Genomic DNA, 20,263 nt, shown 5'->3' with positions numbered 1-20,263 from the left:
TGTTGTATTGAACATCTTCTCTCTCACAGTCCAGGCGAAACACCAAGGGAACATGTTGTCCAATTTGTTTCTCGCATTTGCGGCTGTTGGGTCAATGGCACTGGCGCAAGATGCCAATGTAGAGACTGTGCTGGGAGTCTACATGTTTCATCGACACGGTGATCGCACTCCAAAGTCGACACCTCCCGCGAGCCTGACCGATCTGGGCTATTCCCAAGTCTACACTTCTGGCCAGTACTACCGCAATCGATATATTGCGCCGGATGCCACCCTCCGTATAAATGGCATCAACGCGGATATCGTCAAGCAGAGCCAGATCATGGTCTCCGCTCCAGACGATACTGTCCTCCAGAACTCAGCGACCGGCTTCTTGCAGGGACTCTACCCACCAGTTGGTTCAACTCTTGGCTCCGCAACATTGAGGAATGGCAGCACTGTTACCGCACCCTTGGATGGCTACCAGCTCATTCCAGTCGAGGAGTCGACTCACGGCGCCGGCAGCGAGGACAACACTTGGCTGCAGAGTGCCAGCGGATGTGCACAGGCTATCGTCAGCTCGAATGAATACTTCTCCAGCAAGGAGTACACCGATCTCCTGGCTAGTACCCAGAGCTTCTACGACAGTATCTACCCAGTCATCAACGGGACATTCAATGCCAGTCAGAACTCGTTCAAGAACGCATACACAAGTAAGTGGTTTCTCTACATCGGTCAGCAGTGGCAACACTAACAGAAGCTTCAGTCTACGATCTAATTCATGTCGCCGAGATCCACAACCAGACGATCCCAAGCTCGAACCTCCTCACCGACGATGTCCTCTTCCAGCTCCGTACCCTGGCCGATGCCCACGAATGGGGCCTCGCCTACAACGCCAGCTCCGACGCCCGCGCCATCGCTGGCAAGACTCTCGCCGGCCAAATCGTCGAGTTTCTGAATACCACGCTCACCAGCCGCGGCAAGACGAAGATTGGCGTCCAATTTGGCGCATACGGAACTTTTGCTTCGTTTTTCGGGCTGGCAGATCTTCCCAGCGTGAACTCCGACTTCCGCGGCGTGGCGGATTATGCATCTGTCATGACATTTGAACTGTTCACCAACTCTTCTGTCGCAGTCAGCAGTGCTGAATACCCGAGCACCGACGATGCTTATGTGAGATTCCTGTTCCACAACGGCACGACGACTGAGCAGAGCGAGCCGGTGGCATACCCGCTTTTTGGCTCTGGGCAGGAGGTTCTTAGCTGGGACGACTTTGCGAGCGGAATGGGCAAGTTCGTAGTGAGGGACACGGAGGAATGGTGCACGGCTTGTGGGAACTCCACGAGTACCTGCGCAGCTTATGGATCCAGCGGCGACGATGGTGATTCGTCAGCCTCGGCTGAAGGTCATGAAGCTGGCAACGGCCTGAGTCCGGTTGTGAACGGTGTCATTGGAGCGATGGTCACGCTGGCGGTCGTGCTTGGGTTGGAGGCTTTGATTCTGGTGTTTGGCGGCTTCCGCGTGGTAAGCAAGAAGAGCCTGGCGAGAGATGTTGCGTTCCAAAAGGGTATGCCCAAGGCGTAGATATGGTGGGTCATAACCGCCGCATGCTAGAACCAAATTTGGGCTTACCTGTTACGGAAGGAGGTCAAGCAAGACCGCAGCACACTTTGTTGCTGAGCGGAACGTGTTCCACAGATTTAACCCAAGCCAGGCGTGCCGCATTGTCTATTCACCAAGACAAATTCGAATGATTCACAGCCATGCCTTGTCGCAGATCCGATGTCTTTCCCTTCACCCTAGACCACAGGTCTCAGCGCTAGCGCCGAATTTGCGCGATCCTACGCATTGTCGATGAAATGTTCCACAATGCGAAGGAATTGAACTATGTATTGTATTATTGCAAAGCGCATGGTATTGTGGTGGAAGAGACACAGCCGAGAAGAGATGTCGTCCATACATAGACCGTCTTACCTCTCCCTCTGTTCCTTCTCGTCTCCGTCCCTCATCCCATTACCAACAATCGACCACCTGCAAACACCAGCCTTCATACTAGCAAATCAAGATCACATCATGGCTTCCATCAACACCACCACCACCACCACCAACTCCATGGCCTCCACACAAGCGAGTCAAGACCACACCATGGCTCTCATCAATACCACCACCGCCACCGGCATCAACTCAATGGCCTCCATCCCTGACTATGCTGCCTGCTCCAAGGTCCGTCCACCAACTCCATCCTCCAACCTCGAAGCACTGACTGACCTCTCCACCAGCCCAAGAAGCTCATCCTGAAAGTCCGTCCACGAGCCAAACTCACAATCAAGCTCTCTCCGCGCAAGCTGGCCTACCTTGAGCAAGAAGCCATCCAGTTCCAGCAGCAAGAAGAGTCGCCAAGCGAGGAGAAGTTTACCATCAAACTGTCACCTCGCAAGGAGAAGTGCGTCAACAAGCTCTCGCCGCGCAAGAAGTGCACCATTAAGCTCTCGCCGCGCAAGAAGTTCTTCATCAAGCTCTCCCCGCGCAAGGAGAAAGTCGCGATCAAGGCGGAAGAAGTCGAGATCAAGCGCGAAGATGAGACGCCGTGCAAGCGGTTCACCGTCAAGCTGTCGCCGCGCAGGGAAGTGGGGATCGTTCACAAGGAGGATGTGGAGTATTGAGGGGTGCTGATGATGAGAGGCTCTTGAGCAAGAAGGAGGACTATGGCAATGGAGACGATGATGATGAGTGGAATTGAAAGGACGCTGGAGAGATCGAAAGACATGTTTTGGCTTGAAGCGGGATGCTCAGTTGCGCGAGTTGATCAGTGTGAACAAGCGCATCGCGAAGTATGAGAGGGAATGCCTGAATGAAGAGAAATTGATGCAGACTGTACTTGGATGAGAAGAAGACTGCTGAGCAGTCGACGAGCTGTTTGATAGCTCATTTTGACAGGGCCTATTCGAGAGCAATCATTATAGTCTTGAGCGGTGGTTGCGCCAAATTCATGATCGGTATTCTCAGCTCTTTCTGACGATTCGTGCTTCTCTTCCACGTGTGTGTATGTGGAGTCGACTCGGTCGAGGAGGAAAGGGGCCAGAAAGGTTGAGCTAGATCTTCGCTGGCGGGCCAAGCTAACCTCTTGCTGTTAGCGTTGAAGCTTGGCAGTACCACGAAAGTGTAAGATCCCGAATCGGCAGTTGTTGCTAAGGTATTCCAGGTTGACAGAGCATCGAGTTGAGGACGGAATGCCACATGCACAATGAGTGCTCGAGCAAGCTAGTCTCAGCTTGCGGCGGGTGCGAGCTCATACCTGCGAGACTACATTGCCATCGACTCGGAGTAGGGTCTTTGCAACAGGTAAGCGGAAGAATTGCGTCATTGGGTGAGGAGTTGGCAATGGAGGTTGATTGCGGCGGCCGCGGGAACAAGATCAAAAAACAACGACGCAATTCACCGGCGGAGTCAGAGCCTCAATACACCTGGGAAGTGTCATCGAGCGAGTCTGCGTTTCAAAGCGGGGATCGCAGCCTGCACGCTGTGACAGATCGCATACATGTGGCTGACAGTTCGATCTCGCTTCGCTCACACCTCAGTGACGAGAGAATGTTTCCATATGCCGGAGCTCCTCATCAAGACGAGCACTTCTCATCAGAAGTTTGAGCATCAACCCAGGAAGAATCTTCGTCTGGGAATGGACGTTCAGCGAAGCCACGATGCCGGTACTTGAGGACTGGAGCTTCGAGGCGTCGTTGGTGACCGGGATGCCATGCATAGGGCAATGCAGGAGAGTATTTTAGAGAGCATCGCGTTGAAGAAGAACACTTCTAGACCTTTGGTAGCTTGCGTCAAAGTTGTAGATCTCATCGTAAATCAGAGTAGTCATACTTGCAGGCCATGGCCCATATGCCCGAGGCAAACGTGCTGTTAGTAAGGGGTTTGTGAGAGTTGGTTAGTAGGGAGGTGTCTTCGACCGGAGAATTTAGACCCAATTGACCGTGGGATGAACTTGAAGTGCGAACATCTGTTGGCAGGCGGCAAGGCGACTTCCACATGTCTGTTGAGCAGGAGATCATTGTAGAAGTCGAGGTCGTAATATGATTCTAGAGTATTTCATTGCGTCGATAAAATGATCAGAAGAGTGTTTGCTTGTGATGGTGAATAAAATCGAGGTGCAGCTAAAAAGGAGCCGACGCCCGTGCGGGCCAGCTTTACCTTTACCGCGTTCGACATGCGCATCCAGGGTGTGGGTGTGGAGGTATTCTGGTACACACTCTGTCCTTGAGAGAAACGGCCGAACCACGCAACACATTCACAACATCATCCTCCCACCCTACCACTGCCCATCCGCTTTGCTTCGATCATGCTGCCGAGTTGCAGCTGTGCTTTTCCTCAATAGCCTGGCAGCTGACTTCCTGCATTCCACCGCGGGCGCTGGAAACCCCCGACTGAACGAAGCACCGCACGGGGGAGGAGGAGGAAGAGGTCCCACAACATTTGTTTACGGGCACACTTATCACAACACCTAACACACCCGCCGCCATGTCGCATACATACGATGTCGGGACCAAGGCATGGCAGCCCGACGCGACCGAGGGCTGGGTGGCCTCTGAGGTCACCAGCAAGACCGTCGACGGGGACAAGGTGAAGCTCGTCTTCGCCCTGGAGAATGGCGAGGTAAGTTGAGTCTTGGAGCTGCAGGATGTATCGGATACTGACGCAAGATGTAGGAGACGACCGTGGACACAACCCTCGCGTCGCTGTCAGAAGACGCCATCAGCTCGACCCTCCCACCCCTAATGAATCCGGCCATGCTCGAGGCCAGCGACGACCTTACGAATCTTTCCCACCTGAACGAACCGGCTGTATTGCAAGCCATCAAATTGCGCTATGCTCAGAAAGAGATCTATACATATTCTGGAATCGTCCTTATCGCGACCAACCCCTTCGCGAGAGTGGACTCACTCTACGTACCCGGCATGGTTCAAGTCTACACAGGCAAACACCGAGCATCGCAAGCGCCGCATCTCTTCGCTATCGGCGAGGAGTCGTTCGCCGACATGCTGCGGAACGAGAAGAACCAGACCATTGTCGTATCGGGAGAGTCTGGAGCTGGAAAGACGGTCAGCGCGAAATACATAATGCGATACTTTGCCACGAGAGAACCTCCTGAATCCATTGGATCGCGTACTCGCGGTCGCGGAGACACGATGAGCGAGACGGAAGAGCAAATTCTGGCCACGAACCCCATCATGGAAGCTTTCGGTAACGCGAAGACGACACGAAACGACAATTCTTCCCGTTTCGGCAAATACATCGAGATCATGTTCAACAAGGAGACCGACATCATCGGCGCCCGGATACGAACGTACCTCCTCGAACGGTCAAGATTGGTTTTCCAACCGCTTAAGGAGCGGAATTACCACATCTTTTACCAGCTCGTGGCCGGTGCGACTGATGCCGAAAGGGAAGAGCTAGGGCTGATTGCGGTCGAACGCTTCGACTACCTCAACCAGGGCGGCGCACCTGTAATTGACGGCGTCGACGATGCGAAAGACTTCACGGATACCCGCAAGTCTCTCACAAGACTGGGAGTGCCTGAGAAGGTCCAGACCAGTCTTTGGAAGATTTTGGCAGCACTTCTGCACATTGGCAATATTAAGATCACTGCCACTCGTACAGATTCAGTCCTTGCGGCTGACGAGCCATCTCTTACCAAAGCTTGTGAGCTCCTAGGAATTGATGGTACGGAGTTCGCCAAGTGGACCGTCAAGAAGCAGTTGGTCACTCGTGGAGAGAAGATCATATCGAACTTGACACAGCAGCAAGCGACGGTGGTCCGAGACTCTGTTGCCAAATACATCTACTCCTCGCTCTTCGACTGGCTGGTCGAAACTATGAATGGCTTCCTCGCACCGCAGGAGATCATCGACCAAATGAAGTCTTTCATTGGTGTCTTGGATATCTACGGCTTTGAGCATTTCGCCAAGAACAGCTTCGAGCAGTTCTGTATCAACTACGCCAACGAGAAGCTGCAGCAAGAGTTCAACCAGCATGTGTTCAAACTCGAGCAGGAAGAGTATCTTCGGGAAGAGATCGACTGGAAGTTCATCGATTTCAGCGACAACCAGCCGTGTATCGACCTGATCGAGGGCAAACTTGGTGTTCTGGCTCTCTTGGACGAAGAAAGTAGACTGCCCATGGGATCCGATGAGAGCTTCGTCAACAAGCTCCACCACAACTTCTCCAACGACAAGCATGCATTCTACAAGAAGCCAAGATTTGGCAAGAGTGCATTCACGGTCTGCCATTATGCGGTTGATGTGACCTACGAGAGCGACGGATTCATCGAGAAGAACAGGGACACTGTTCCGGACGAGCATTTGGAGGTTCTTAACAACACTACCAATGAATTCTTGAAGGAGGTGCTCGAGTTCAGTGGGACAGTACGAGAGAGGGACAATGCCGCCGTCATGCCCAAGGCTAATGGCGTCGGCGGGAAGAGGATGGGCACTGCAGCAGCGAAGAAGCCGACGCTTGGTGGTATCTTCAAGAGCTCACTGATCCAGCTCATGGACACCATCAACTCGACCGAAGTACACTACATCCGATGTATCAAGCCCAACGATGCCAAAGCGGCATGGAAGTTTGAGGGTCCAATGGTGTTGAGTCAATTGAGAGCTTGCGGTGTTCTGGAAACTGTCCGCATAAGTTGTGCTGGCTACCCAACCCGATGGACCTACGAGGAATTTGCTCTACGATACTACATGCTGATCCCTTCCAAACAATGGACAACGGAGATCCGGGACATGGCGAATGCCATACTCAGACAAGCGCTAGGCGAGGGCAAGAAAGACAAGACTGACAAGTACCAGCTGGGTCTGACGAAGATCTTCTTCCGCGCGGGTATGCTCGCCTTTCTGGAGAACCTTCGAACAACACGACTCAGCAACGCCGCCATCATGATTCAAAAGAACCTCAAAGCGAAATACTACAGACGTCGCTATCTCGAGGCGCTCGACAGCATTCGTTCTTTTCAGGCCCACGCACGAGCAAATCTGGCACGAGTCAAGGCTGATGAGGCCCGACGGCAGCGTGGGGCGACGACTATCCAGCGCGTCTGGAGAGGTCAGAAGGAACGTAAGAAGTACCTACAATTCCGCGACGATCTCATCGTCTTTGAAGCGTCGGCCAAGGGCTTCCTAGCAAGAAAGATGATCATGGACAAGAAGTACTCTGATGCTGCGAAGGTCATTCAGCGCAGTTGGAGAACGCATCAACAACTCAAGAGCTGGAGGAACTACCGCAAGAAGGCTGTCCTCATCCAAAGCGTGTGGAGAGGTAAGACGGCACGGAAGACGTACAAGACTCTCAAGGAGGAGGCACGAGATCTTAAGCAGATCTCCTACAAATTGGAGAACAAGGTCATCGAGCTCACACAAAGCCTTGGGACGATGCGAAATGAAAACAAGGTGCTCAAGGGACAAGTGTCGAATTACGAAAACCAGCTCAAGAGCTCTCGCGAGAGGCACAACGCCCTGGAGGCCAGAGCCAATGATCTACAACGAGAAGCCAACCAAGCTGGTATCACAGCAGCAAAACTGAGCCAAATGGAAGCGGAAATGCAACGATTACAGTCGAGCTACGAAGAAAGCACTGCCAACATGCGAAGGCTACAAGAAGAGGAGAAGAACCTTCGCGAGAGCCTCCGCGTGACGAGCCAAGAACTGGAAACGACGAGAGTGAGCAAGACTGCCAGCGAGACAGAGAAATTGAGCTTGCGACAACAGCTGGCCGATCTGCAGGATCAATTGGAGCTTGCCAAGCGAGCAGCACCTGTCGGCAACGGCGAGCTCACGAATGGAAACGCACATGCCGGTGCATCAGGGCTCATCAATCTGGTCGCATCGAAGAAGCCGAAGCGGAGAAGTGCTGGTCCGGAAGCAATCCAAACAGACAGATTCAGCGGTGCCTACAACCCACGGCCAGTCTCCATGGCGTTTGGTGCGACGGGCAACGGACATGCTCAGAACTTGTCAGGCTCCACGTTTAACACTGGTCTGGAGAACGTAGAGATGGAGCTGGAGAACTTGCTTGCCGATGAGGATGGCCTCAATGATGAAGTGACCATGGGTCTCATCCGAAATCTGAAGATTCCTGCACCTGGGGGCAACCCGCCACCAACTGACAAGGAAGTCTTGTTCCCTGCATACCTCATCAACCTCGTCACCAGCGAGATGTGGAATAATGGCTTCGTCAAGGAGTCTGAGCGATTCTTGGCAAATGTCATGCAGTCCATCCAGCAGGAGGTCATGCAGCATGATGGTGATGATGCTGTCAACCCCGGCGCATTCTGGTTGTCCAACGTCCACGAGATGTTGTCGTTCGTCTTCTTGGCTGAGGATTGGTACGAGGCACAAAAGACCGACAACTTTGAATACGATCGCTTGCTCGAGATTGTCAAGCACGACTTGGAGAGCTTGGAGTTCAACATCTACCACACCTGGATGAAGGTACTGAAGAAGAAGCTCCACAAGATGATTGTACCGGCCATCATTGAGTCACAATCGCTTCCTGGCTTCGTCACGAACGAGAGCAATCGCTTCCTCGGCAAGCTGCTGCAATCATCGAATGCACCGGCATTCAGCATGGACAACCTGCTCAGCCTCCTGAACAACGTCTTCAAGGCGATGAAGGCGTTCTACTTGGAAGATAGCATCATCACCCAGACCGTCACCGAGCTCCTGCGATTGGTGGGAGTCACCGCATTCAATGACCTTCTCATGAGGAGAAACTTCCTGTCCTGGAAACGTGGTCTCCAGATCAACTACAACATCACTCGTATCGAGGAATGGTGTAAGAGCCACGACATGCCCGAGGGAACCCTTCAATTGGAGCACTTGATGCAAGCCACGAAACTGCTCCAGTTGAAGAAGGCCACCTTGAACGACATTGAGATCATCCAGGACATTTGCTGGATGTAAGTAACATTGTCTCTCATCCTCTTTCGACCTCAACTAATCATCATCACAGGCTCTCACCCAATCAAATCCAAAAACTACTCAACCAATACCTCGTCGCCGACTACGAACAACCCATCAACGGCGAAATCATGAAAGCCGTCGCTTCTCGCGTCACAGATCCCAAGTCGGACGTCCTCCTCTTGCAAGCCGTCGACATGGAAGACTCGGGTCCGTACGAAATCGCCGAACCCCGTGTCATCACCGCGCTGGAGACATACACGCCTAGCTGGCTGCAGACTCCGAGGTTGAAGCGGTTGGCGGAGATTGTGTCGGCGCAAGCGGTCATGCAGCAGCAATTGGACGCGAATGGAGGTGGCATGGGCAGATTGACGGAGGAGGATGGCATGGATGAGCAGTGGAATAGAAATGGCAATGGGATGAATGGACATGGCATTGGGTTGGGGTTGAGGCATGAAGATGGAGAAAGTGAGGATGGGGACATGTCGCCGAGGAGATAATTAGAGAGTGGAGGGTGTAGATGGACTGGGCGGCGGACGTGCAAATTAGAAGAAATCTCGACGGCTCGGCTGCTGACGATGTTTTGAGTGTTGTTCTTTGCATGGCGTTGAGGCGTAGAAGGATCTTGTAGAGAAAGAATGGTTTGCGTCCGGACGGCAAGGGCGACTGGATAGTGTATCAGATTTTTCCACGGCGGCAACGGTGCTTAACGGGAGATCGCTGGCTGTTCTTGCTGTTTACCTTAATTTCTCTCATGCGTGAACTGTTGATTTGGTTTTCTGTTGTCATGCTCACATCATGTTCTAGCTCTGCCTTCCCGACACTATCTGCAGCAATTAGTTTCATCTTCTGGCGCCGATGGGTTCATTGTCGTCGCCTCCCGTGCGTACAGACACCTGCCTTGTCAGAATATCTCCTGCCATTTGCCCATTCTCGTTCCAGCATTGATGTTCGGTCTGGTCAATATTGGGCGACTTGAATGGTTTCTCCTGCTTTGCATGTGCGATCATATGGTGCCAGAGTTCGCCCAGCTGATGTGAAGCACCACATGCAATGCTCGATGTCACGGCGGTCCAGTCTGTTCCTGACGTAGAGCATAGAGCTGCACTTAATTGTATCTATGCAAAAGATGCAAGTTTCTACAATCGAACCGCCTATTGTCGCCATCCAGGGGGAGCGCTTAGCGATATATACGGCAAAGATGCCACTCTTACATCTCCAATCCATACCTGGTGGGTACGTAAAACCAATCACGAGCTTCTCTCGCTTTGGCTTCCTTACTAACCCCTCTTCCAGTGTGGTTTAGTGGTAGAATGCCACGTTGTGGAGTATCCCCTCGCCGGGATGCAACAACGCCGTGTCGACCTGGGTTCGATTCCCAGCACCGCCAACAGTGCTGCACAGTTCAAACCTGTGACATAGGGCCCCTCTCTTTTTTGTCTTTTTTTTTTGACAATGTTTTGGATTTTGCTGCGGGAGGAAGCGAGCTGTGAGGACGCCTTTGCTTGACGAGCATCGGCGGGCTAGTTCTTTGCTTTCGTTATCACGACGAGAGCCAACGTAGTTTTGTTGGCAAGATATATCGGCCGATAGCAACGACAATAGCAGTGTGAAGGCGAAGCAATAGCAGACTTTGCGATGATTTTCTGCCGTTGAGTGCATAGTTTGCCCCGTTCTGCATCTTCGGACTATTCCCACAGCCCGGTGACTATTTGTCAAGCACAGGATGCCTCGTTGCGTTCGTGGCCAGAAGTCCAGCAAGCGGCGTTACAGTCCCAGGTATCAGTTGTGCCTGCTATTGCATTTAAGAAGTCCAGCGTTGAATAATGCTCGAAGTGCCATCTAAGAGGATCAAGCCTCGATCGAACCTTAGAGACACGAGCCTAAGAACAATAGTTGACATCAGTAAGGATTCTCTATTCGCTGGTGTTTGGTCACCTATCTGCTCTAGTGCTTCGTTGAGATCCGTCATAGATTGTGCCAAATCAGTCTTCCTATTGTTGAACATCCGCAGATGGCCTTGCGGTATGGAAGCATTCGGTAGCGCTGGACTGGAAAAGACGGCCATAGAACGGCACAAGACATAGCTAATGAATCCATATTAAGCCCAAAGTAGCGGGTGCGGTCCATTTATACGTTTGGACAGCAATCTCTTCCGCATTCCAGAGACAATAGACTATGTCGGTAGTTCCAAGCCCCTTGGGGAGTCAACGTGCAGAGACTCTACAAGCGTGCGTTGGTGATGAACAGCGTATGGTATTGCATGTAAGCACCTGTGAATAGTGTAGCTGAAACAACGCAGAGAGAGGTGAACAGGTTCCAATCGGATCGCATTGCAGAGAGACACATCAAACTGGAGAGCACGAAGTGCACATCATAGCTACACTGCAGCCCGAATGTGTCCATCTTTGCAATTTTAGAGGTACATTGTTGCCCAATTCTCATGTCCTGTCTCTCTCCGATGCTTACACTCATCTGTCCAACGTCCCTTCCGCACGACGGCAGGACATGTGATCCTTCGATCGATGTAGCCTCTCTGATTCATCGCAGATGCGGCATGGTCATCTTCCTCCTCACGCCATTGGCGGAGGAAACTTCGCTTGCTTGCCGACTGCTCGCCAACGTCCTCTTTCCGTCGACATGCATATCTCCTCGCTTATGTGCATCCTGCATCCTGCGCCTTTGCCATGCAATCCAATGCAAAGCCGTGAGTGAGATCCAAGATCACATCATCCTGTATCGTGCCATGCAACAAGCTCAAAGCAGGGAGCGGCGAGAAGACCGATGTGGTGCGTGTCGGATGTGTCCGTCTGTATTCGTTGTGTTCGTATGCGTAATCACTATCCTGACTTCAACCATCATCTGAGGTGGGTTTGTACATGATGGTCGTGAGGAACTGTGGCATGTTAGCAAGTCGTGGTAAATGTTGTGACTCGGCGAGATCTCACCTTCCGCTTATACCTCGTCGTCCCACTCGTGGCCAAAACTCCACTCTTGATACTACTAGTCGCGAGATGGTTGAGAACAGTATGATTGGGCATGATGAGCACACTGGCGTCATCTTTGTGCGGCGTATTGCCGTTAAGAATGCTCTTGTTAAGAAACATGGGCAGACTGGGAGGCGGCGGCAGATCTCCAGCAGCGCGCTGAGCACGCTGGAAACGCTCGTTCTCCGGCTCGCCGTAGTTGTCGAGATCTAGCAGGAACTCGGGAATTTCGGTCGTGTATTTCGGACGCGGCTGTTTCGGTTTGGCGGCGGCCTTGGTTTTGGTCGCGGCTTCGGATCCGTCTTTTACGCTGGCAGAATCTGTCGTAGAGCTAGGAGGTACCGGGATGCCTTTCTGTGTCGCATCCGAAGCACGCTCGCCGCGCGGTCCGATGGAGTCATCATCTCCGATAATATCTGAGCCGTCATCGTTTGTGCGGAGAGGAAGTGGGCGAGCGAGACCTTCTCCATCGGCTTCGGCCTGGCCACGTGTGATCGCGGCACCGGGAATCGGCATTGGTGCCGCCGGAGCGGGTGGCTGCTTGGAGTCTTCTTCATCGGGAGGCAAGGGTGCCACGATCTCCACGTAGTTGACGAGGATGTTGGTCCAGTCGACAGTCGTGGGCAGGTCATTCGATGTCACCATTTCACCATCCACCAGGAACTTGATGTGATGGGTGCCCGGAGGCAGCATGACCGTCGCTGAAAAGCCTGTCTTGTCCTTGTTCTTGTGTAGCTTCATCTTTCTCTCCCAATTGCAGAATGTACCCGTGACGAACACCTTGTCGCCGCTACCGTTCCACTCCATACGTGTGGGTATCTTGAGCTGCAGCGAATGTCCGACATCTGGTGGGAAGCCCTCATTGTCGCCAATATCATCGTCGTCAACGGTCGTGGAGCTGAGAACACTGGATTTGCGCGGAAGGATGGCAGAGTCGATGTCGTGGTGTTCCAGCTCAGCGTCCTGCGGAGTGATTATGGGCGAGCCTGGAGCATGCACCTCTTCCTCAATAGGTAGTGGAAGTCTCGGCGGGCGACTGTAGGATGCGACGGGCGGGAGGCTGTAGGGCGGAGCGGAAGGAAAGCTCACATCTTGTTGAGAGTTTCCTGTGACGGCAGGCGGATGTACGTCGACCGGCTTTGTGACAGGAGACGAGGCGGCTTGTGGTGAATCTTTCTGAGACGGCGCGGCGGCTGGAGGTGCCCGCTTGCTGTTCGCACGCGACACTGGCCGCTGCTTGCTGTCGGCCTGTCCCATGTCGTCGAGCGGTGGGAGGTGACTTTGGATCGGTGTCGCGGATCGTGGTCGGGAATGGTTTGGACTGGCAGAAGCTTGTTCGGTAGAGGTGACGATGGAGGCAGCTGGTGAAGAGACCAGTGCGGCCACAGGTGGGGGTGGAGCCTTTGCGGGGTGTTTTCGTGGTTGAGTGTGTCCTCCGTTGCTAGAATGTTTGCCTGTGTCTTTGCCCGACTCTTTCGATTGGCCGTGCGCGTCTGACGATGCTGCGTTGCCCATGACGAGGTGATTAAGCGAGTGAAGCGTGAGGATTGTCGATTATGAGAAGAGCATGTCGGAGGGTGGAGGCGTGAGATTGTCGAGTCCTATGTCGAGATTCAGTACCGAGACAACATCCACAGCAGCGGACGGCAGAGCTCGCGTGGCAGAGAGACAACAGTGAGAGACAGTGGTGCGACTAGCAGGCAGTTCGTGGCAGCAGTGAGGTGGTGGAGTGGCTGTCCCACAACTTCGTCTCCGCCCATCAAACTCCGATCCATTCACTCAGAAGTGGGGTCGGCCAATGATCCAGATTGCCTTTCGCCGCAGAAAGTCTAAAAATGACGGCACCACCTCAGTCGCGTGCATGTCACCAACCAACTCACCAATGCCTGCAGCATGCACGACCATACAACCATGACATCCTCTTCGGCCACCGGAAATCCCAAATGAAAGCATACAGAAGATCTCGGTGACGACGACCATGTCCGACGTCGTAAGCGATGTCAGTCACCTCGGCAGCATCCTGGCTGTGACCGGCAATCTCCTGTACTGGATCGTCTACCCAATCGGCCTCACGCTCTGGTACATCGCCCAGGTCTTGATACAACTTTTGCAATTCCTCGTTCGACCGATCGCCTTCTTATTACAGCCGGTCTTCTATCTGGGTGCATTTCTGTTGAACTGCCTACTCCTTCCCTTCAGAGCAATCGCGAAGTTTGAGGTATCTCACTCCACAAAGCACAAGTCATCAACAGCAGACTAACATCATCCATCAGACACTCTACATCTACCTCAGCATAGCAGCTCTAGTCGGCCTCCTAATCGGCCTCCTCGTCCGAACAACCTACGCCCGGCTCTATAAGCTCCTAGACCTGGACTCCAAACCTCCGCCAACTCTCCGCTCGGCCAAACAGTACCGCGAAGAGAAACACCAGCAGAAGATCAAGTCCGACCCTGTGCTCGCAGCTCGACACATGGGTGGAGGGTCAGTCTCGTCGGACTATCTGAGTGTATCCGATAGCAGTCGGAAAGGCAAGCGGCCTAGAAGTTTGCTCGCACAGACGATTCTGGAGGAAGGGGATTCAGATCTTTGAGGTAGTGTCATGAAATTCATTGACCAATTCTGACGCTACGGAGCTGTCGTCGGGAATTGCCTCCGTCTGACCAAGACACGGGTACCGTCGTTTGTGCCATACACTGACGTCGCCTTGCGGTGTCCGGGTATCTTCCACTTCTTGCCATCTGCCGGCTCGAATTCCCACATCGAGATGATGGCCGCTGCGAAGAGCAGCGACTCTTTGAGCGCGAATGCACGCCCTTTGCACATACTCACGCCGCCACCTGTAATGGTATGGTCAGTGTCTCTATCCGTGAAGCACGAGAGCGGTCTCAATAGGTACTCACCATACGGCCGAATAGACCCCATATCCGCCACCCGCTCTCCACTCTCCTCTGTCTTGACATGTCGATCTGGCTTAAAGACCTCCGGTCGCTCGAAGTATTTCGGATCCGTGTTGTGCAAATCGTGCGCCGCATGTGCACATTCGCCTTTCCTCAACTTCCACGACTGTCCGTCCTTTTCACGGCTCTGCAGAACAAAATCCTTTTGCACCACTTTCATACTCCAGCTAGCCGAATCAAGACGGAGACACTCGATGTAGCAGCTCTTCAGCAGTGGGCACTTTGAACACAGGGAGTCGACGTCAATAGCATCGATTCTCGGTACTTCGGAGATGGGCAGACCAGTTTTCTCGGGAAGAGCTATTTTCACATGTGGTGCGATTTCTTCACGTAACATGGCGAGCAAAGCACGGTCGGCGTAGATACGAGTAATCATCCAGAACACCAGGGCGTTCGAGTTGGCGTTGGATGCCCACATGAGAGCATGTTCCGCGGAAGCACGGGCTCGAATCGAGAAGTTGTACTTTTCGTAAATTTCGATGCGGGCTTTGAGCAATGCGCCGATGTCGTCCATGCTCGACCATTTAGAGTCAACATCTTTTCCATCGTGATGCTTCTTCAGGTTCTCGTGGAAGGTATCCAGTGCTGCAAGATTCTGTCTTCGGGCGATGTGAGCACGAGTGAGGTCAGGGATGGGAAACCAACGTGGCAGGCCAGTGGCGAGGAGGAGAAAGCCGCGATCCATGGTCCAGATACCACTGAAGAAGTCGGGAAACTGGTGAAGAAAGTCTGAACCCATGAGACTGGGGTTTGCGGTATGCGCACAGAAGTCTCGCACGAGCTGAAGGAGATCGGCTTCAACAGTAGGTGTCTCTTGACCTTCGAGAACGCGAATGTTCGAGACTTTCTCCCAAGGCATCTGATCCACAGGCGAGTCCATGAATGTGACAAGATTCGAGATGTTCCCTTTCGTCAATCTTGCGGTTTTATCGACCATTTCGCCCAGATGCGGTTCCGACAGTAGGAATTTGTAGGCACCCAGAATCTCGGAAAGGGCAGCGTCGTACTTGTCGAGCTCGTTCACGGGATAACCAAAAACGGTCTGCATCAATTTGCGGCTGACATCTTCGGCGTTACAGATGCTGGTCTTTTGGTTCATCAGAGCAGTCGCAAGTCCAGGCGTGTAGAACACATTATGGGCCGTGCCGCCGAAGTTCAAGGCGAACGCTCCTTCGGTGTATGTGTCCCTCAAGTTTGAGACGAATGAGGTCGCAGAGATGACCATGTCGGGGAGATGGCCGAGCAGAGGGATCCAGTACGGCACTTGCGGAACCGCTTTTGGGTCGCCATTGTTGGTGGAGATGGATCTTGGTGCGGTGAACTGTGTGAAAAGACGAGTAAGGACGATAGTAAGCACGATGCTGACAAGAACCGTTGCTGAGATGTGCTGGGAGATGGTGCTCAGCCAGGGGTGTGTGAGTGTTTCTTCCAGCCCTGGAGTTGGAAAGCTTCCGGCGGTCGCATTTACGGCCATACCTAGTGTCGCTCTGATGGATGTGGCGCGACGGAAGAGAGATCTCAAGAGTTGAGTCTCGGCTCATATATACGACTTCTTCGTTAAATCCTTCGGAGGAAGGAGGATTTCAGGATGCAAACATGCTGCGTCATCGGCCGATCGGGCGCGAACATCCAATAAGTATCGGCATCCTTGCTACTCATGTGAAACGTCGAGATTTCGTCTAACTTCCAGGTTGGCTGTAATGCTCGCAAGGCAATTGAATAGGCTGAAGACGAAAAACATCGCCAAGATCTCCCGTCCAATTAGATACACCTCAACATCCAACATGGCCGCTCCACTCCACGCAGAAGGACCAATACGCACACCTTACACCGGAGTCGAACTCTTAAATACACCCTACCTAAACAAAGGTACTGCATTTCCAGCCGACGAGCGAAGAGTACTCGGTCTCACTGCACTCCTTCCAACGTCGGTCCACACGCTCGATCAGCAGCTCCAGCGAGCATGGCATCAATACCAAAGCCGGGACAACGATCTAGCACGCAACACATTCCTGACATCACTCAAAGAACAGAATGAAGTCCTCTACTATCGACTAGTGCTGGATCATCTCTCCGAAGTCTTCAGCATCATCTACACTCCTACCGAGGGCGAAGCTATACAACGATACTCCTCCCTCTTCCGACGCCCAGAAGGCATCTTCCTCAACATTCACGAGATTGATCACGTCGATCAAGCTCTAGCCAACGGCGGTAATCCCGATGACATCGACTATATTGTGGTCACAGACGGGGAGGAGATTCTCGGCATTGGAGATCAAGGCGTAGGCGGGATCCTCATCTCCATCGCCAAGCTGGTTTTGATGACCGTATGTGCGGGCGTTCATCCAAACCGGACATTGCCCGTCGTTCTTGACTGCGGTACCAACAACGAGGAACATCTCAATGATCCGCTGTACCTCGGTCTCCGCGAGAAGCGGGTCAGAGGTGAACAGTACGACAAGCTCATCGAGGCATTTGTATCAAGCGCACGCCGAAGGTTCCCCAAGGCAATGCTACATTTCGAGGACTTTGGCCTGGATAATGCTCGACGAATCCTAGACCAGTATCGATCGGAAGTACCTTGCTTCAACGATGATGTTCAAGGAACGGGATGCGTGACTCTGGCAGCGATCACAGCCGCTTTTCACGTCAGCGGTCAAAGTCTCAAAGACATTCGTATGGTGATATTCGGATCAGGCAGTGCGGGCATTGGCATCGCAGATCAAGTGAGGAATGCCATCGCAGCAGAATGCAAGATTGACAAAGACGAGGCTGCAAAGCAGATCTGGTTGATTGACAAACCCGGCCTTCTTACCACGGATGTAGACGTCTCGAGTGCGCAAAAAGGCTTCGTCAGGGATGCGGCAGAGTGGAAGGGCAAAGACACATCCCTTGTAGGAGTCGTCAAAGACGTCAAGCCAAACGTCCTCATCGGCACTTCCACTGTCCCCGGAGCTTTCACGAAAGACGTTGTCCAAGAAATGGCCTCTCACGTTGAACGACCTGTTGTTTTGCCTCTGTCGAACCCAACTCGCCTCCACGAAGCCGTCCCAAAAGACCTCCTCACTTGGACGAACGGAAAAGCCCTCGTAGCTACTGGCTCACCTTTCGACGCCGTGAAAGGGCCATGGGGTAAAGACGGCGCGGAAGTTGAGATCCAGCCCGCGGAATGCAACAACAGCGTCGTCTTTCCTGGCATCGGACTTGGTTCGATTCTCTGCCGCACGAAGTTGATCACGGATGAAATGCTCGTTGGTGCAGTGGAAGGCGTAGCGTCCATGGCACCGGCGAGGACAGATTCCACGGCGCCATTATTACCTGGTGTGGAAGATGTGAGGGCGGTCAGTGTGCGCGTGGCGAGGAATGTGATCAAAGCTGCGGTCAAAGGCAAGGTGGCGACGCAGGAGGGCATTCCGATGGAGAGCGATGAGGAGTTGGATCAGTGGATTGAAAAGCAGATGTGGAAGGCGGAATATCGGCCCATCAAGCTGGAAAAGAGGTAGTGCGAGAAGTTTCTGTGTTATGAGTACCATTTGTTCGACGGTTGCCCAGAAGCTAGGGTGAATCATAGGATGTCGCATGTGAGTGCTGCGAACTAGTGTTCGTTCATCTCAGACAAGTGCCTTCGGACCGATGTGGATGAGTGGACACCCGTCGCTCACGGGGTAGGAGAGCACGCGAGCAGCTCTCCGCGGTCGTGGAGTAGTGCTGAGCTAGCTCGTGGAGATGAGAAGTATGTACGCCTCTTCGCGGAGCAGAAATGGGCGCTGCCCGGATTTTGGAAGGATTCGGCGGCCGGCACCGACTACCGGGAGGATGTGTCCCGGCCTGTGAAGGTACAGTAGTCTTCTCCAGACCTCAGGATGCTGAATCAATCTTCTGATACGACTTGAAGGAAGGAATGTATGTCGACGAGCAGTGGTTCTTGCGTGCAGCGAAAGTCGATGATTGTCAAGCGTGTCGTGTCAACGCGATGTGAAGTTTGCGTTTGGACGCGCTGGCCCGTCCATCCTGTTCCTCAAGGAATCGTGGTTGGAACTAGACTTTTAGTGCATCTTTAGTGCGTCGCTAGTGGTTGGTTGCTCTATCACAGTAGCGTGCTTGCGTGGCTCGGGAAAATAGCGTTAGATGGGACTATTAGCTTCAGCTCATATACGAACAGCAGAATTTTCTCAACAGTTGCGGTGCCAATGGCGATGGTGTCCGGAAGTCCACTCGAGTCCCGATGTAAGCGCGGTATCATGTTGGAATTGCGATCACATGCGTTGGGAAACCATGCTTGACTCCTGGCGGTTCTGAAATGATGATGAACTGAGAAGTTGTCCGGGGATGAACCTGGTCCTCTCGTGCGGCAGTGCTACCGATGCCGTGATTCCGTCGCCTGCCGGGCAAGGATCATGAAGTCAGAGCTCGCGATTGTGCGTGCTGAATCCTGAGGATCGGAAACTTTTGACTGAGGCCGCTGCGATCGAGCGTGAGCTTTGAAGCATCACAGCCTCGCGGAAGATGGAGGAAGTACGACAGTACGAGAAGTCACAGCACCGTCCAACGCTGTCTCGGCTTTTCGCCGGACAGATTTGGAGAGCAAAGTTGTCGGCGGCTTCCTACTTGAGCCGCACTGCCAGTGACAGTCCACCTTCCGCACGCAAGCCTCTCCAACCAGAGCAGAAGGTATTGGCGTGTCCGCGGGATGCCTCCAAGCAGTGTAACGTCTAAATCTACACGCCAGCGAACATAACTTAGCGCCTGGCGTGTGAACAAGCATCTCGTTGGCCGGGGACGTGGCGGATCTTTGGTCTGAATCGCCCCACACCTCCATCAATACCAGTTCCGTCGCACGATATTTTCGCGTGCTCCTAGAACGCGGGGATTGCATGCCGAAGATTGATACATGTCTAACAATGGCGCGGCTGTGTTGCCGCGCAAACGCCAACGTCAAGTACGTGTCTCTCTCTCGACTTCACGTTTGCAGAATGAGAGTCTCAGCATTGTCCTGACCAGCTGATAGACTTCATCCCGGAATGCTTGATCCGACCGAAGGAGCCGGCGAAGTTCACTCTAGCCGGAACCTTATCGAGACGCCAGCGTTGACCCCATGGGCCGAGGGGCGTTTCTCCTCAAATGCCTAGTGCGTTGGCATGTCTTCGCGAGGACATCACCCTAAACAGCAAAGCGCTGCTCCAGCGCGCTGCAACCTCATGTCCCGGAAACTCTCGTTCATACCATTAGGGCGACTCCGAAGAGCTGATCCGCATGGAAGCCTTTCACCTTCGGCGTGCGGCTCGACATGGTCTGGTCGGGGATTCCCTTTCGGCATGAGCTGACGCTGCTGACCGCTTTGCACCATCCCTGCTGGGTCCAGGAGCGGAGATGAGGCCC

At 53.2% G+C, this 20,263-nt stretch overlaps 6 protein-coding genes across 6 annotated transcripts; 4 read left to right on the top strand and 2 right to left on the bottom strand.

Annotated features, from left to right (window-relative positions):
• Positions 1 to 94: 94 nt before the first annotated feature.
• MYCGRDRAFT_87270 (uncharacterized protein) lies at positions 95 to 1,560 on the top strand (the record flags this gene model as incomplete). Its single annotated transcript, XM_003850242.1, has 2 exons — positions 95 to 689; positions 743 to 1,560. 2 exons carry the CDS (start codon positions 95 to 97, stop codon positions 1,558 to 1,560), a joined length of 1,413 nt encoding a protein of 470 aa, XP_003850290.1.
• A 489-nt stretch (positions 1,561 to 2,049) lies between these two features.
• MYCGRDRAFT_95316 (uncharacterized protein) lies at positions 2,050 to 2,639 on the top strand (the record flags this gene model as incomplete). The annotated part of the gene is made up of 2 exons (XM_003850243.1): positions 2,050 to 2,199; positions 2,256 to 2,639. The coding sequence occupies 2 exons, from the start codon at positions 2,050 to 2,052 to the stop codon at positions 2,637 to 2,639; spliced, it is 534 nt and encodes a 177-aa protein (XP_003850291.1).
• A 1,861-nt stretch (positions 2,640 to 4,500) lies between these two features.
• MYCGRDRAFT_75020 (myosin class 5) lies at positions 4,501 to 9,633 on the top strand (the record flags this gene model as incomplete). Its single annotated transcript, XM_003850244.1, is given in 4 exon segments — positions 4,501 to 4,635; positions 4,689 to 8,938; positions 8,992 to 9,578; positions 9,598 to 9,633. The coding sequence occupies 3 exon segments, from the start codon at positions 4,501 to 4,503 to the stop codon at positions 9,437 to 9,439; spliced, it is 4,833 nt and encodes a 1,610-aa protein (XP_003850292.1).
• Positions 9,634 to 11,736: 2,103 nt separating this feature from the next.
• Positions 11,737 to 13,631, bottom strand: MYCGRDRAFT_117734 (serine/threonine protein kinase complex beta subunit; the record flags this gene model as incomplete). Its single annotated transcript, XM_003850065.1, has 2 exons — positions 11,737 to 11,835; positions 11,888 to 13,631. The coding sequence occupies 2 exons, from the start codon at positions 13,439 to 13,441 to the stop codon at positions 11,791 to 11,793; spliced, it is 1,599 nt and encodes a 532-aa protein (XP_003850113.1).
• A 921-nt stretch (positions 13,632 to 14,552) lies between these two features.
• Positions 14,553 to 16,361, bottom strand: CYP-35 (putative P450 monooxygenase; the record flags this gene model as incomplete). Its single annotated transcript, XM_003850064.1, has 2 exons — positions 14,553 to 14,764; positions 14,828 to 16,361. 2 exons carry the CDS (start codon positions 16,356 to 16,358, stop codon positions 14,553 to 14,555), a joined length of 1,743 nt encoding a protein of 580 aa, XP_003850112.1.
• A 307-nt stretch (positions 16,362 to 16,668) lies between these two features.
• MYCGRDRAFT_45998 (uncharacterized protein) lies at positions 16,669 to 18,387 on the top strand (the record flags this gene model as incomplete). Its single annotated transcript, XM_003850245.1, has 1 exon — positions 16,669 to 18,387. One exon carries the CDS (start codon positions 16,669 to 16,671, stop codon positions 18,385 to 18,387), a length of 1,719 nt encoding a protein of 572 aa, XP_003850293.1.
• Between the last annotated feature and the right edge of the window lie 1,876 nt (positions 18,388 to 20,263).

Source organism: Zymoseptoria tritici, chromosome 8 (genome assembly GCF_000219625.1).
Source record: "Zymoseptoria tritici IPO323 chromosome 8, whole genome shotgun sequence".
In the NCBI taxonomy this organism is placed as follows: Eukaryota; Fungi; Ascomycota; class Dothideomycetes; order Mycosphaerellales; family Mycosphaerellaceae; genus Zymoseptoria; species Zymoseptoria tritici.
The sequence above is the reverse complement of the archived record's forward strand: the minus strand, read 5'-3'. Positions and strand labels throughout refer to the sequence as shown.